Source organism: Sceloporus occidentalis, unplaced genomic scaffold (genome assembly GCF_023333645.1).
Source record: "Sceloporus occidentalis isolate IW3139 unplaced genomic scaffold, rSceOcc1.0.p SCAF_8, whole genome shotgun sequence".
Taxonomy (NCBI): domain Eukaryota; kingdom Metazoa; phylum Chordata; class Lepidosauria; order Squamata; family Phrynosomatidae; genus Sceloporus; species Sceloporus occidentalis.
Window position 1 is genome coordinate 44,296,861 of NW_028316988.1, and position 16,135 is coordinate 44,312,995.

The window sequence follows — 16,135 nt, forward strand, 5'->3', positions numbered from 1 at the left end:
GGACGTGTCCGGGAAAAGGAGGACAGGAGGCTCGAGAAGAGTCTGATATGGAGGAGAGGAAGGTGGTGAGGAGGTTGAAATGGAGGAGTACATGTCCGGGAAAAGGAGGACAGGAGGCTCGAGAAGAGTCTGATATGGAGAAGAGGAAGGTGGTGAGGAGGTTGAAATGGAGGAGTACATGTCCGGGAAAAGGAGGACAGGAGGCTGGAGGGGAGGCTGAGATGGAGGAGGAGGAGGTGGTGGTGTCCGGGAAAAGGAGGACAGGAGGCTAGAGGCTGAAATGGAGAACGGGGGGCTGGAGGGGAGGTTGCTTTAGAGGCGTGTCCGGGAAAAGGAGGACAGGGAGGCGAGGAGGCTGAGAAGGAGGAGGAGGAGGTGTCCGGGAAAAGGAGGACGCCGGGTGCCTGGCGGGGGTGCCTCCCTGGCGTGGGTCATGTGCCGGGAGGGAGGGAGGGAGGGAGGGCGGACCCTCTTGACGTCTCCTGCTCAGTGTGCCTTGTGTGTGCCTTGTGTGGTGTGTGTGTTGGGGCTGCTTCCTCCGGAGCTGCTCCTCGCCTGGCTTTCCAGGGTGGGATCCGGGGCAGCAGCAGAGGAGAGGATGAGCGGGGCTGCAGCCTCGGGGGCCCCGGCGGTGTGCTCCGGGTGGCTGATCAAGTCCCCTCCGGAGAAGAAGCTCAAGAGAGACGTGAGTAGGAGCCCCAGCCTCCCTGCCTCGCCTCCCGCCTTTGGCAGATCGCAGGCGGCAGAGCAAAGGCAGCAAGACGCGGGTCTCCCGCACGTGGGAATGGATGCGCCAAGACCCCTTTCGGGCTGCTTTGCTTTATGCTTCACCCCAGATCTTCTTCTCTGGAGGACAAGGTCCCAAGAGATGGAGGACATCGCCCCCCCCCAAAAAAAAAACACCTGGAGGGCATGGCCACAAGAAAAGCTGAAAAGGCAGGCTGCTTGGTCCTGCTCAAAATGGAGGACCTCGTTGGGCTCCTGGAAAGGAGGAGGAGAGGGAGGGCCTGTCCGGGAAAAGGAGGACGCCCGGTCATCCTGCTTTATCATACGTTTGGGGGCAGTGATGCAGTCCTAAAGGGGATGATGGGAGGGGATTGATGATGATGATGATGTTGGTGGTGGAGGTGATGAGGATGGTAGTCATGATGATGATGGGGATGATGATAGTGGTGGTGATGATGAGGGAGATGACGATGGTAGGGATGATGATGATGATGATGATGATGATAGGGACGATGGTAGGGATGATCTTGATGGAGGTGATGATGATGATGGTCATGATAATGATGATGAGGAGGAGGAGGAAGGGGATGATGATGGAGATGATGATGATGGACATAGAGATGATAATGAGGGGGATGATGGAGAAGGGAGTGATGATGATGATGAGGGGGATAGGGATGATGGTGTTGATGATGGGGAAGATGATGGTGATGATGATGGTGGTTTTAGAGGCTCCCTTCCTGGCTGCTTTCTTAAGTCCCTCTTTTCTCTTTCTCTTCCTTTGGTGCCTTTAAGGACTGCAAAATGCCAGCCTGGTTTGTTTGGGCTGCATGACTTTGCAAAGAACTTCTTCCTTGGAGGGGAGCGGAGAGGGGGAAAGCCACAACCACAACAACACACACAGCCCCAGCAGAAACCACAACCTGCCCTTGCAATGGGTTGTGTGTGTGTGTGTGTGTGTGTGTGTGAGGAAGGGAGGGTGCCAGCCTTGGCCATGGTTGCTCTTTGCTCTCTGCGCCATGAAAGGGGTGGCAGACCACTATCAGACTGGCATGGCTACATCTTTGGGGACCCTGGGACTTGTAGTTTGGAAACACTGGGACCCACAGTTTCATAACATACTTGGGATTCTTTGTGTCGGAGCATGATAAAGATTCTATTCTGTACTTGGGATCCTGGGATCTGTAGTTTGGTGACCCTGGGATTTTGGTAGTTCTGCAACCCTTGCATCTTCCATAACAGACTTGGGATTTGTAGTTTCACAGCATTCTCTGCAAGAGGGGATCATACTAGAAAATACAACCTCAAACAGCCAGCTCAGGACCAGGATATTTTGCTGCCCGAGGCCAAGAATGACAGTGTCTTCCCCTTGCATTCATAGCCTCTATCATTTCACAGATGAAAACCACAATATAGAGAAGTCCAGGCTGTCCTTGCCAAACTACAGATCCCAGGATTGTGTAGGTTGTTGGAGCTTCGGCAGATGAAGTGGTCTGAAAGTGTTATAACTCTTCTGTCTGGATGCGCTGCTTGGCGTCTTGGATCAGATTTGCTGTGAGTGACCGGTGCTTTTGGTGTCCTAGGAGGATGAAGCCACTGCCTCAGCTGGCAAGTCCAGGCCGGTAGCCAGGCCTCGAAAGGTCAAAACTGATCTAGAACTCAGAACCAGGTGTTGGGTCTTGTGTTTTTCCAGCTGTAAGTAACTGGCTGTTTTGCAACACACACAAACAGAGCAAAACTCCTTTTGTGCGTCTCTCTGTGTTTGCGTGTTGTGTGTGCAAAAGGAAAACAAACACACATCCATTGTAAGGTCAATTGAGCTTTTGCAACAAAGCCGGGCCATCATTGGGATAGAATTGTCCAGATTTTCCACGTCCTCCTTTTCCAGGACATGTCCTCCTTTTCCAGGACATGTCCTCCTTTTCAGGACATGTCCTACATTCTAAGCCTCCCTGTCCAGGAGGAATTCCCGAAGGTCCTCCATTCTGCGTGGGACTAAGAAGCAGGAGTTTACATTTCTATGAGTGTTCTTCCCTTGTCCTCCATTTCTCCCTCAATGGTCCTCCATTTTCTAGATGCACTAGAGCTTTCTAAGTACCTGTCCCAGGATTCCACTGGATGCAGCCATAGCCGCTCAAAGTCATGCACATCCTTAAAATATGAAGATATTGTGTGGGTGGTGGACAGTGACCTTTCTTTGGCCGAATGGAAACTTGTGCAATCCTTCCAAGTCCAGTTTCCCTGAGCTTTTGCTTTCCTCTCCTACCCAGCCGGCCTTTCCTCCTCCTGAACTATAACTCACCATCCTCTTTTCCTGGTCATGTCCATCTTGCAAAGATTCATTTGCAAGATGGACATGATCTTGTATCTGTGACTTTGGGTGCATCTGTTGTTGCTGTTGGGTGCCTTTTACTGCGACCCTAAAGCAAACCTATCATGGATTTCTTGGCACGTTTCGTCCAGAGGAGGTTTGCTTTTGCTGTCCTCTGAGGCTGAGAGAGTGTGACTTGCCCAAGTCACCTTTGCATGACCGAGCTGGGATTCGAACACAGAATCATAATCTGACACTCAAACCACTATGCCATGCAGGCTCACTGGGTGCATCTACACTGTAGGAATAATGCGGTTTGACTTCACTTGAACTGCTATGGTGACACCCTCCAGAATCCTGGGATTTGTAGTTTGGTGATGCACCAGCCCTCCTGGGCAGAGAAGACTCAAGGCCTTGCAGAACGACAGATCCCGACTATAGGATGAAGCGTAAAAGGATGTAAAAGTGGTGCCAAACTGCATTATGTCTGCAGTGCAGATGCACCCCTCGAGGTCTTGAGTCCGTAGGGGATCCAGTGACTCCAGAGTGCAACTGGGACTTTGCATGATCCCGTTGTTGTGTTATTGTCGCTGCTGTTTGAATCCCTGCTCAGCCATGGAAACCCACTGGGTGACCTTGGGCAAGTCACACTCTCTCAGCCTTAAGAGGAAGGCCATGACAAATCTCTTTTGATTAAACCTCACCAAGAAAACCCTAGGAGAAGGTGGCCCTGAGTCTGACAGCTAGCCTGCTGTAGTGGTTTGAATGTTGGACTATGTATCTAGAGAGCGAAGGGTTCGAATCCCTGCTCAACCATGAAAACCCTCTTGTTGTACTCAGGAAAGTCACTCTCTCTCAGCCTAAGAGTAAGCCAATGACAAACCTCTGAATGAATCTCACCAAGAAAGCCATATGAGAGCATGTGCGTAGCCAACTTAAAGTCACATAATAATAGTTGTGGAACGTGAAAGGGACCCAAGGGAGAACTTTGGAACAATAGGCCCCATGCTTCCTAGGGGGATTCTGGGAACTGTAGTCCAAAGAGTCTCTTTGTTCGTTTCAACTCCTGCTTCCAGATGGACAACTTCCGTTCCTGATCAAAAGATACGGTGCACTTTGTTCCTTTTTAAAACAGAATTCCTATTGTGGGTAAGGTGGAAGATGGAAGTGCAGAGGGAAAAATACCCAAATGATGGGCGGAGGAGACCGAAGTTGCAAATGGATGACAATGTCATCTTGTTGTAAGACAGGTAAAATTCCATGAATGAGGCAAGGCTCTTGCAAAATGAAAAGATATCACCCCAAATATCTCTGCATATCTTGCAGTGTGTTTGTTTGCAGCCTGACATCACTTCCCTTTTTTTCTTTTCCCACTTCCCTTCTTTTTTCCTCTGGATTGTTCTTCCTCTCCCTTCAAAAGCCATTGAGTTGAAGTCCTCATTTCTCCTTCTCCAACCTGGAAAATGAAAGCAAAAGCATGGTGGGTTCATATCTGAGGCCTTGCAGCGAAACAGTGCCCTGGGAGCAATGTTTTGGTGCGTTGCGGCAAAAGTCTTGCAACAAGTTTCGTGCATCTTGTTTATCTGGAAAGACTAGATGAGTTTATCCAGGATCCTATCCTTTGTGACTCTGATAAGGATGAAAGCATGACCTTATTATTATTATTATTATTATTATTATTATTATTATTAATTTTTATCCTTGACTTCATGTCATTTTGGTGCAAGGATGCCTATGTTACCACCCAGCTACTGTTTGTCAATGACCACCGTTGAAGGTAATGGATCTTTTTGCCTTTTAGTTTCAGCTGATCCGATGGATTAATAATAATAATAATAATAATAATAATAATATCCTCCTTTTCTTCCCCTGCAACAAATAGGTATATAATAGTTTCCCCAATATGACAATGTTCCTAGTTGCATTGGAGTCGGTCTGCATTCTCCAAAAGCTCCTGCTTCGTCTCTGCGTGGCTTTTTCTGCCTAAGAATCCCTGCTTTGTCTCTCGTCTTTGGATGCCTGTTTCTTTCCTTGCTTTGCTTCACGAACATGTTCTCCACCCCCAAAAAACTTTAAATAACCATTGCAGGCTGTCTCTGGGGAGCTGCATATAAATAGCAATATGTAGAGACTTTGGATTTCATTTCATCCATGGTGGGCCTATTCTGGGGTATGAAAGGCACAAACAGGTATTGCATCACTCTGGAGAGACAGAGATAGATGCATACATATATATGTGTGTGTATAAATAATATGTAGCCATTCTATAGAGGAAAACAGTTCTTCTCAGTTGTGAAATGACTCGAACAACACAAAGCAAGTCAATCCCATTGCCTTCAATGGGCCTTACTCTAGGAAAGCATGTTCAGAATCCATGCATCCTAAGAAAGCAGTGGGGACAAGCCTTTACTCAGTTGTGGAACCAAGGAGAAGTTACTTTTATGGACTACAACTCCCAGAATTCTCATAGCTCAGTGGTTGAGCCAGAATCTGGACAAGTTCCTGGTTTGGACTATAGCAGATTCCCGCATGAATTGGAAAAGTTGCATTGTAAGACTACAATTCCCAGATTCCCCTAGAGCTTAGGTAGAACACCAGCTTTATGTGCCGAAAGTCCCAGATTTGATCCCAGGAGTGTTTAGTTAAAGAGGATCAGGGTTGAGAGGACGAGACACAGGAGAACTTTTGCTGCAAGATGGTCCAAACAGACTGAGCAGGATTCGAACTCAAGTCTCTCTCACTCTCTCTCTCTTTTAGCAATGCCCAGCACAATAGATATATATACTGACTGCATGGTAAGAAACCAATTGACTATAGTCAGCACCTTTGGGCTGAATCCAATAATTCATACAATACTAATTAGAATAGACTCACTGAAGCAATGGAAACAATCAATAATAATAATAATAATAATAATAATAATAATAATAGAATAGACTCGCTGAATCCATTAAATCAATGCTTCTAAAACCCCATTGATTCCATTACTCTGGTGGGAATTAAGGAATTACATTGAGCTTCATTGCACAGTTTTAAGCTTTCTCTTTCACCAAGAAGAGAATGAAGGTGTCCATGTTCCTGGCAACTGACTTAGCTTTCGCTGTGTGTCTCAGAAGGAAAGCCTGGGCAGTTAATGGGAACTCTACTGGAATTAATATGTAGTTACTTTGAGAACCATTAACTGTTTTACATTTTTATTGCAATGCTTTTTAAATCTGTGCGCCACTTTGGGTCCCTTTGGGGGGAAAGGCGGCATATAAATGAAATCAGTAACAAATAATGAGAAGTAACCAAGTGCATTGCAGAGCTATAACCTTCATGGATAGGTCCACATGTATCACCAGCTAATGGTTGCCAATGGCAGTGAGACGCTGGATTTCCATTCTGGGTTTTGGTCCAAACAAAGGCCTTAAGAGTACGCATGGACCAAAATGCATTTGCTCTTCTTTGTATGTTCGTTTCTAATGAATAAAACAACCAGCTTTAGAGCATCTTGAGATGACCAGTGTCTACTGTGGATTCCTTGGGATTCTCCCCAGTTTCTGCGTCTTTTAAGAGGATAGTACCCTGTCTTGCCACCTATGCTGACTATTTGCCGTAATCAATACATTGATCAATTGGCCTTACCACCGAAGAGTGTGGAAATACACAATCCTGGCCTGCTAGGAAGGATAACAAGTGGGTTGGCACGAGGAGTAACCACGAGATCCATTTGGCTCGCTTCTCTGCTGGTTATCTGAATACCTATCTGCTGCACTATTATACCATACTGGTTACACAGGATATTTTTCTGCCCTCTAATATTTCACATAGATTAATATTAGGACACATGTAGCCAAGCAACATCAGAGTGTGGTCAAAATGAGAAAGGTTATTTATGGGGCAGAGCAAACAATGTAGGAGCGGCTGCCGCAGTTTGCTTTTGCCCAAGTCTACTGGGAAGGGCAAAATTCCTCTCCTTGGTGCTGAGCTGATGGACTTTTTCCCTTTGTACTCAGTTTGAAGCAACTGAATTAAGCTGAAGGCAAAGGGGGAAAGTCAGAGGAGGAAAGAGAAACTGGAGGGTTGTAAAAGTAACCGGGAAAATGGGATGACAGAGGATGGATCGGGATTGTCTCGGCCAAACCGTTGGAAAGCATATATCTGTTTCCGAGGACTATTATGGAGGACATAAGTAGTTCACTCCTCCCTTTCTACTCTGCTTACTCACTAGTTCTAACCAAAGATATTTTGCTACCTGAGGCAGAGCCGGAAACGGTGCCATCCGCTTCCAAAGTCAAGGTGTATAGTAGGCCAGCCAAGAAAATGTTGGCACTGGGGCAGAATAGCTCGCCAGCCCTTCTCCTGCTTCCTGGCAGTAAGGACACAGTTGTCATAAATTAAATGACAAAGGATTTGCTGCTTTGTCATGAACACAACCTCAGATCTGCCTCAGTTTATCCGGAGGCTGGGGCCAACCCAATATATGCAGATTTCCAGGGCAATTCTTTGGTCACCACTGAAGAGCAAGTTAGTCCTTAAATATTGATCACCTAAGTGGCAACCGTTTTGTTCTAATGTTATGCATTGCTCTTCAATTAGATTTCTTCAACTGGAGTTTTCAGCTCATTTGTGGCATGGAATAAATAGCTTAGGAATCCTGCAAGAGGGCTGAGTTGGGTGGCTGTCTGTGCAAATATCTAGCACAAGGTTGAGCAAGTGCAGCCGGTTCCCAGGGCCAGTTTTCTGCATTGGAAGGGTCATGTTAAGCTTATGAAACCAAAAGCAGCATGATGCAGTGGGTTTGAATGTTGCACTAGGACTCCAGGAGAGCAGGGTTCAAGTTCCTGCTCAGCCATGGAAACCCACTGGGTGACCTCGGGCAAGTCACAGTCTCTCAGCCATAGAGCCGAGTTCAGCAGCAAACCCCATTTGAATACATCTTGCTAGGATTACTGAGCCAGTGCGGCGTAGTAGTTTGACTTGCTTTATACAATTTATAATGTGTTCTTAGAAATTCTTTGTTTAACCACACATTATAACAGGGAGGTTACCAAAGGTGGGTCCCTAGATGTCGTTGGACTACAGCACCCATTATTCACAGTCAGCATCCCCAATGCCAAAGGATTTTGGGAGTTATAGTGTAACAAGATCTAAATTTGGGAGCTTGTCTCCCTCCCTCCCTCCCTCCCTCCCTCCCTCCTTCCTTCCTTCCTTCCTTCCTTCCTTCCTTCCTTCCTTCTCTTCCCTTCCCTTCCTTCAGTATCTTGCCATTCTTCCAGGGCTGGTATACAAGGCAGTTTACAGCATGCTTAAATAGGGTACAGCAGATACAAAATGTGCTACACATATTAAAATGAACATTAAATTAGGAAATGATTTCGAACACCACAGTGATAATAATGCGGACTCAGCGTGATGTAGAGTTTTGAGGGCTGTATTAGGACTTTGGTAGACCAGGGTTCAAATCCCCCACTCAGGCATGGAAGCCCATGGGCTGCTCTTGGGCAAGTCACACTCTCTCAGCCTCAAGAGAAAGGCAAGAGCAAACTCCCTTGGAAGAGCTCTTTCCAAGAAACCCCAATGATAGATTTGCCTTTGCGTTGCAATATGTCAGGGACAACATGAAGGTAAACAACAACAAAACGTGAAAGGGATTTGCAAAATTTTGCCCACCCCTGTTCTGATGCCATCTTCCTGGTCCAGAGATGGCACTAGCACAGAACCTGAGAATCTGTAGCCCTGGAGATGTTGTTGGACTCCAGTTCCCATCAGCCCCAACCATCCCAGCCTATAGTGAGGCTTGAAGGGGTAGTTGTTCATCACTATCTGGAGGGCTACAAGCGCTGTATAGCTGTACTATAAACGTTTCTCCAGGTTCTTATAGAATCATAGAGTTGGAAGAGGTGACAAGGGTCATCCAGTCCAACCCCCTGCCAGGCAGGAATACATAAATGCATTTTCAAAGCACCTTAAAAATGTAAAATGGGATGTGAAGTTGAAGGCTTTCATGGCCAGCATCCAAATCTTTTTTGTGGGTTTTTTGGTCTCTGTGGCCATGTTCTAGAAGAGTTTATTCCTGATGTTTCACCACATCTGCGGCTGGCATCTGTGGCGGGTGTCATTCTCTGGAGATGCTAGCCACAGATGCTGGCGAAACGTCAGGAATAAACTCTTCTAGAACATGGCCACATAGCCTGAAAAACCCACAAAGAACTATGTAAAATGGGATATTTTGTTCTTGTTTCTCTGCTATGATATCTGTGCATGTGTGGCTAATTTCTGACACCAACAGCCAGCGAAGGACAGTTTTAGCAGCTTCTATGGAAGCAGAAACAGTTCTGAGATCAGGTCAACGATTACAAAATTATTCCTGATCAGCCCCAGGGAGGTCCTTGTTTGAGAATTTCACTCGCGTCGTAGAAAGCTCAGAGTGAGTAAGGCAGAAATGTGGCCTCTCATCCAAATTTGGGTTTAGAGGTCTCTAGGAAAGGAACTGCCACACCAAAATGCTTATTTTCCAAGCCTGCTCATCCAACAGCTGTGGGGGGATGCAGCGGCAGCTTTCTGAGAACCTTATCATCTTTGAACAAAGAGAAGAAAATGAAGGATGCATGCATGAGATTGCTCATGCAAAAGTCTGCAAAACAACAACGGCAACGATCCTAATCCAGAATGCTGATATAGTTATAGCAGTAGATATTCAGGGGTGTGTCCTTTAAATAATGGGGTTGTTGTAGTGCATTCGTGCAAATCCTTCTGGTGAAAAATGAAATCAGTTTTGCACACGCTGGTCCATTTCAGTGCCATCCCCGCAACTTTTGAAACAACAGACGTCTCAGACTATGAATGCTTGGGAACCCAGAATTGGCACCAAAATGGGGCCAAGGAGAAACCAAAGGGAGGTTTCATTATCATGAATGTAAAGAGAACAGCTATTAGGGTTGCTAGATTGAGGGTCTGGGTGAAACGCCAATTTTTGTGCGTATCCAAGCAGTAGACAAGGGTGCCAAGTCTGACGTTTATGGGGCACAAACCATTATGCCACGTTGGACTCCCAGTATAGCTGTGTAAATATGTGTAGGTGCATGTTGGAGTCTATTAATTGTGTGATTTAGTTGGCATTTATGAACTGTGTGTTTATATGTTTACATATATATGTACATAAATATTTAATGAATCTTTAAGAAAGCAACAACCGTAGAAGCAGGGTTTTTTGGGGATGAGCTGCCCCCCACCTATTATTATTATTATTATTATTATTATTATTATATTTATTTGTATCCTGCTCTTTTCCCAGAACTGGGACTCAGAGCGGCTTCACGATTTTAAAAGAACAATACAATTAAAAACATAGAAAAGAGGTGCATTAAAACACCTAAATCTGAGACAATGCAGAACCAGGGAAGGGGCTCTTCCATGTCTCTGAATTGCCTCCTTTGCTGCGTTAGACCTGCAGTTCCAAAAGCAGAAGTTCAGATCACTTGATCGTCCTTCCGCTTTCCGTACTTCTGCCGTGTGACATTTTCATCGGTTCTCATTTATTACTGGCTGCTGAAAAATGGTGTTTTGTTTTGTGTTTCCTGAAAGCCCTCTTGAAGCTTGGGAGGAAAATGTTTCTCCCCAGTGTTTGTGCACTTCGCATGCAGGCGTGTGAAGCTTTGGGAGGTTTGGGCTGGATTTGTTCAGAAATATCTCCCCTGCCTTCAATTAATTAACCTCAGTTAACGAAGTCAATGTGGTCCTGGGTATTACAAGATAAAAGTTTGCTTTTGCCTGGGTCAACAGTGAAGGGCACAGTTCTGTCCCTTATTCCTGAGTTAATGGAGTGCAAACTACTTTTGTGCAAATTCGGCTGGGAATTGACCATAGAGTTGTGCTGGAGGACCTAGAGGTTACTAGATAAAACACCTCTCTAGGCATTTGTAGGTCCTCTAGCATGACTCTATGGTCAACTTTGGGCAGATGCTGACCACAGAGTTTCACTAGAGGACCTAGCGATTCCTAGAGAGGTGGTCTCTCAAGTAAAAAAGTAGTATTTTTGTTAGTTTGCAGTTTTTCCACTTTCATGGGCGTCCTGTGCCCACAACCCCAACAAATGTGTATTTCTTTGCAAAATCAGTTTGTGTGTGTTCTTAACCCTTCTGCTATCCATCAGTACTTCTTTAGAAATATCATTCACTCTGGTAGCTTTTAATTTCATTTCTGCCCAACTGGGTTGCAAAAGAATCTGTCTTGAATTGAACCAACCTTCTTGGAGAGTAGGGGACCTTTGCTGGATGAAGTCAGGATAGGGTCATGTATGTCCCCAAACCTCCCCGTTCTCCGTTATCTCACCAAATGTGGAGTTGGACTCATGTGTTTGCTAACACAATCTCTTCTTTAGCCCTAAAATATGGAGATTATTATCGTCTCCATTTGACTGAACAAATTCTGGTTCAAGCCATCTCCAGAAGCAGGTGTTGGTCAACGGAAGATGCAGTCACCATAACTCTTTTGTATCTCATAATGCTTTTATAGAGTTTATTTGTCTCAGATGACATTTCATGTCTTGGGGGGGGGGGGGGGGAAAGCCAGAGAAAATGTTTGCGTACGAAACCGTGCTGTTCTTGGCACTTGGAATGCCAAAACACTTAGCAAAGTCATTTCCCTTAGTATATTAATCTGGGTGGCGCTGCAGGAGTCCCGAAGCCCCTGTTTAATCTTCGAGGGCATGTTTTCTACGTAGAAACACCATACAACCAGTTCCTGGAAAAAAGGAGAAAGCGACAACAAAGTACAAACAACTTTGAATGTTCAGCAGAGCATGGAAAGTCGAAGGCTTTCATGGCCGGCATCCATAGTTTTTTGTGGGTTTTTCGGGCTATGTGGCCATGTTCTAGAAGAGTTTATTTCTGACGTTTCGCCTGCATCTGTGGCTGACATCTTCAGAGAATGCTGGCATGGAAAAGAGTTGGGTACATATATACTGTGTGAATATGGGAAAGTCACAGAGTGTAGCTGCACCACACAACACCAGGGACATGCAACCTTAGAACCACAGAGTTGGAAGGGTCCGCATGGACCATCGAATCCAATCTCCTGCTCCATATAGGATCTCCAGCTAGATCATCCCTGAAAGGTAGCTGTCCAGCCTCTTCTTGAAGACCTCTATAGAAGGAGACCCCCATCATCTCTCTAGGCAATTGGTTCCATTGCCAAACTGCTCTTACTGTCAAGACATTCCTTCTAATGGTCAATTGAAACATGCCCTACATTGAAAACATGTTCTCCAAGATTAAATGGTAACTTTAAACCATTAGGTCTGGTCTCCAAATGGTAACTTTAAACCAGTGAGTCCCAAACTCTTGTCTTCCAGGCGTCACAGAAGTCACAGCCATTTCGGCCAATAATCTGGGAGCTGGAGTCCAAAATACCTGGAAGACCAGAGTTTGGGAATCACTGTTGTAAACCATCAGATCTAGTCCTAAACTCTAGGACAACAGAGAACAAAAATTGCCCTCTTCACCTTGAGACAGCCCTTGAAATATTTGAAGAGTACAATCTTTCACCAGGTTGAACATGCCCTACTTCTTCAACCTTACCTGATATGTTTTGTTTTGAACTCACTCCAGTTTATTCATATCTTCCTGAAATGTGAAATACCGAACGCAGTACTCCAAATGAGGCCTGGCCAGCGCAGAATATAGGCGGGCCATTACTTCCTATGACTTCGAAACTACGGTTCTTCTAAAGCAGGCTAAAATAGTATTTGTCGCCTTTGCTGCAGCATCACACTGCTGGATCATGTTCAGCTTTGGTGGGGTTTGGGACTACCTTGCCATTCCCACCTATTGCCATAGGCCTCACTGTGCTCCTTCCATGTTTAAAAAAATGAACATTGGAAAAATCAGTTTCGATTTTATAACTTACAAATATTTGTATCCCCAATATTTGCACAATCACACTGTATTCGGATGTAGAAAGATATCTTCCCCGACTCCATTTTGCTAGAAATGCTGCTGTTCTTTCTTGTTCGGCTGTTCTGGAAGCAATCGGTCCAAATCTCTGTTCGCGGGCTTTGCCTCCTCATCTGCAAATTGTGGATGGAAATAACTGACCACCCAAGATTGTTAGCAAAGGAGAGAAAGAGAAAGATTTGGGGGGAAATGCCCACCGCTTTGCGAACCTCTGCAGTAAGGAAATTGCTTTTCATATCTTGCGATTCCTAAAGTAAACTCTATATGTGGCAATATAAATTGTGCGAATGACCAATATTTCACTGCTCTTGCCTTTTGTATAAACTCCTCTGGATTAGCCGAGATTATAAACAAACCCGGTCTAGCATCACAAATAGTATAAACTGCAGAATTGACACGGCGCATTGACCAGCTGTTTGGGCATGCAAAACTCAGTGCAAATGTTTGCGTTTACAGATGGAGAAGTTTATGGTTTGGAAGATCGATTGCCAGGATGACAACAATGGCAAAATGCTAAGCAACAAAACCTGGACCATCCGGAGGGGTCACAACCTCTCTCTTTCCCACCATCACAGAATTGGTTGAGAAGCCAACAAGAGTGTTTATATGCAACCGTGGTGGGGAACGTCTGGCCCTCCAGATGCTGTAGGATTGCAACTCCCATTGGCCTTTGCCAGAAGAGTCAATAGCGAAGTTCACAGGAGTCTCAGCAACATCTGGATGGCCACATCCGCAGCTGTAAGATTGCAAGTGTAAACCACACTATAAAGAGGCATTGGGGTGCAACTTTTACAGTGCTGGACTTGGATGATCTGGGCTCTAGTTCCTGTTGAACCATGAAAGTCATTGGGCGATGTTGGGCCAGTGAATTTCTCTCTCAGGTTGACCTACCTTGCAGGGGTGGCATGAAGCTAAAATGGGGGCAGGAGAGGTATATAGTTGAACGCAGCAGAAGGAGGACGATATGTATATGTCAAACATTGGGGAGTACTGTAGAGCACCAGCAGCTGGGGGTCCAAAGCTGGGAACGAGACGTTGTTTCGGCACACAGATCAGAAGATCCCATAAGCCCCTCTTCCTGATACTGCAAAAATACCTAGCTTTTAACAAAATCAATGTCTCAACATTTCATTGTAGTGCCAAGGTAGATGTGTGTGACAACAAAGTGACAGACTTTGGCGGCTAGTGGCCCCATCTGGGATGATGTTCCTAACAGCTTGTAGTCCATCTTTCTGTGGGATGTTGGCATACAGGGATTCCTCTTCCAGGGTGGCTGAGATGGTGTTCCCTGGAAGGTTGTGGGTGGATTGCAATTTCTTCAGGAAGCTGGTAATATCCTTCACATAGCTGGGAGCGTTGGTGGCATATGGTCTAAGGATACTGTCCATATATCTAGGGGCATCAACTGTTCTAATGCTTGGGATGATTGGTCATCCTCACTCCAAGGAAGTAGATCAAGTCCATTACAACTTCTTTCGACCAGCCAACATCCACTACAAAAATGCCTAGAGAAATGTTTTCTCTAGGAATCTCTAGATCCTCCATCATAACTTGTGGTGAACTTCTGGCAGAGGACCTAGAAATTCCTAAAGAGGAATTCCTAAGGAGCCCTTGTGGCGCAGTGGTTAAATGCCTGTACTACAGCCATTCACTCAAAACCACAAGGTTGTGAGTTCAAGACCAGCAAAAGGGCCCAAGCTTGACTCAGGCTTGCATACTTCCGAGGAGGGAGCTAAAATGAGTACCCAGACTGTTGGGGGCAAATTAGCTTACTTGCTAATTAGCTTAATTGCTGTTCACCGCTATGATCTTTGGAATAGCGGTATATAAATAAAACAAATTATTAATAATAATAATTATTATTAAAGAGAACATATTACTTAAATCCGTGAATAATCACACCGGCAAAAATGCAAAGCTGCCAATGTGGAGGGCCGACTGTAATTTCCATTTTGGTTGCCACAGTTATAGATCTGGGGTTAGCTAGCGAGGCAGGCTTATCGGTTTTCTCTTTTTCTCTCTGTCTTGTTTTGCGGTTCATAAATGCTCAGGAAGATATTCTGGAGGCAGCTGCTGTCTGCCTTGCCTCTTGTAGACAAGGCCATTCAGCTACAATGGGATCGTGTAAAACAGAATCCCATTCTTTCCAGACTCAGGCTTATTGCATTGTGTATTGCAGACACTCTGTTGTGACCCTAGAACAAAAGTTTGTGTTTCTCTAACCATCCTTCACCATTCTCCTGATGCTGATGCTACTAAAAAAACCCTTTCCATCTAGACAAAGGACAAAAAAGAAAGGGGATCAGGGATGAACAGGTATAAAAAGATTTTGTAATAGAGCTCCTTTGTCAGAGGTTTTGTTAAATGAGATATGTGTGTATTTTTTTTTCTTTTTTCAGTTTTACAGCACAAAATTGCTCTTTAACTTACCTGAGTTCCTTTGGTTTTTGCCTTGCAAATGATGATTTGCAAATGCCTTGCAAATTATCATTTAAAGCGGCTTCAGGGAACAGCTGTGGTTCCTCTTCCTTGGAGAGAAACGTGGTTAACAGACCACACATCTGCTGCCCAATCCCCATCCCCACCCCATGGCTAGTTCCACCTCCAACTTCTCCGAAGTCATTTGCTCAGAAATCTCCATACTGAAGAGAACAGTGAGCGACACCCTTCTTTGGAGCTCTTATGATGCACCTCAAGTGGCTGCATTCTGAACCACAGGTGTATCTGCATTGCACAGTTGTTGCGTTTAGATATCACTTTAAGTGCCATAAGGTCCTACTTTATGGAGACCTGGGATTTATAGTTTGGTGAGTCCGAGTGTGCCAATGCAATGGTTTAAGTGAGCGTTTGGGGATAATTCTAGTACCTAACCAAACTACAAATGCTGAGGTCCAATAAGATGGAAACGTACAGCACTTTTGGTGGTATCAAAGTGTTGCATTTTTTATGCAGTGTGGATGGACACTGATCAACAGAAGGTTTCTGGATTAGTCAGCATGAGGGAACGGACTAGGCTGATGGTCCGTTGTTGTTGTTGTTGTTGTTGTTGTGTGCCTTTAAGTTGTTTCCAACTTAAGCGATCCTAAGGCGGACCTATCACAGCATTTTCTGGGGCTAACAGTGTATGACTCACTCATAGCTATCCAATAGGTTCCTATGG

At 45.2% G+C, this 16,135-nt stretch overlaps 1 protein-coding gene across 1 annotated transcript in view; it reads left to right on the forward strand.

Annotated features, from left to right (window-relative positions):
* The first annotated feature begins 504 nt into the window (after positions 1-504).
* GAB3 (GRB2 associated binding protein 3) overlaps positions 505-16,135 on the forward strand; it is a 58,751-nt gene continuing 43,120 nt past the window's right edge. The window contains exon 1 of the mRNA XM_089536494.1: positions 505-685. Coding sequence (XP_089392620.1) covers positions 599-685 — 87 coding nt within the window. The 5' untranslated portion in view covers positions 505-598. The remainder of the gene's footprint in view (positions 686-16,135) is intronic.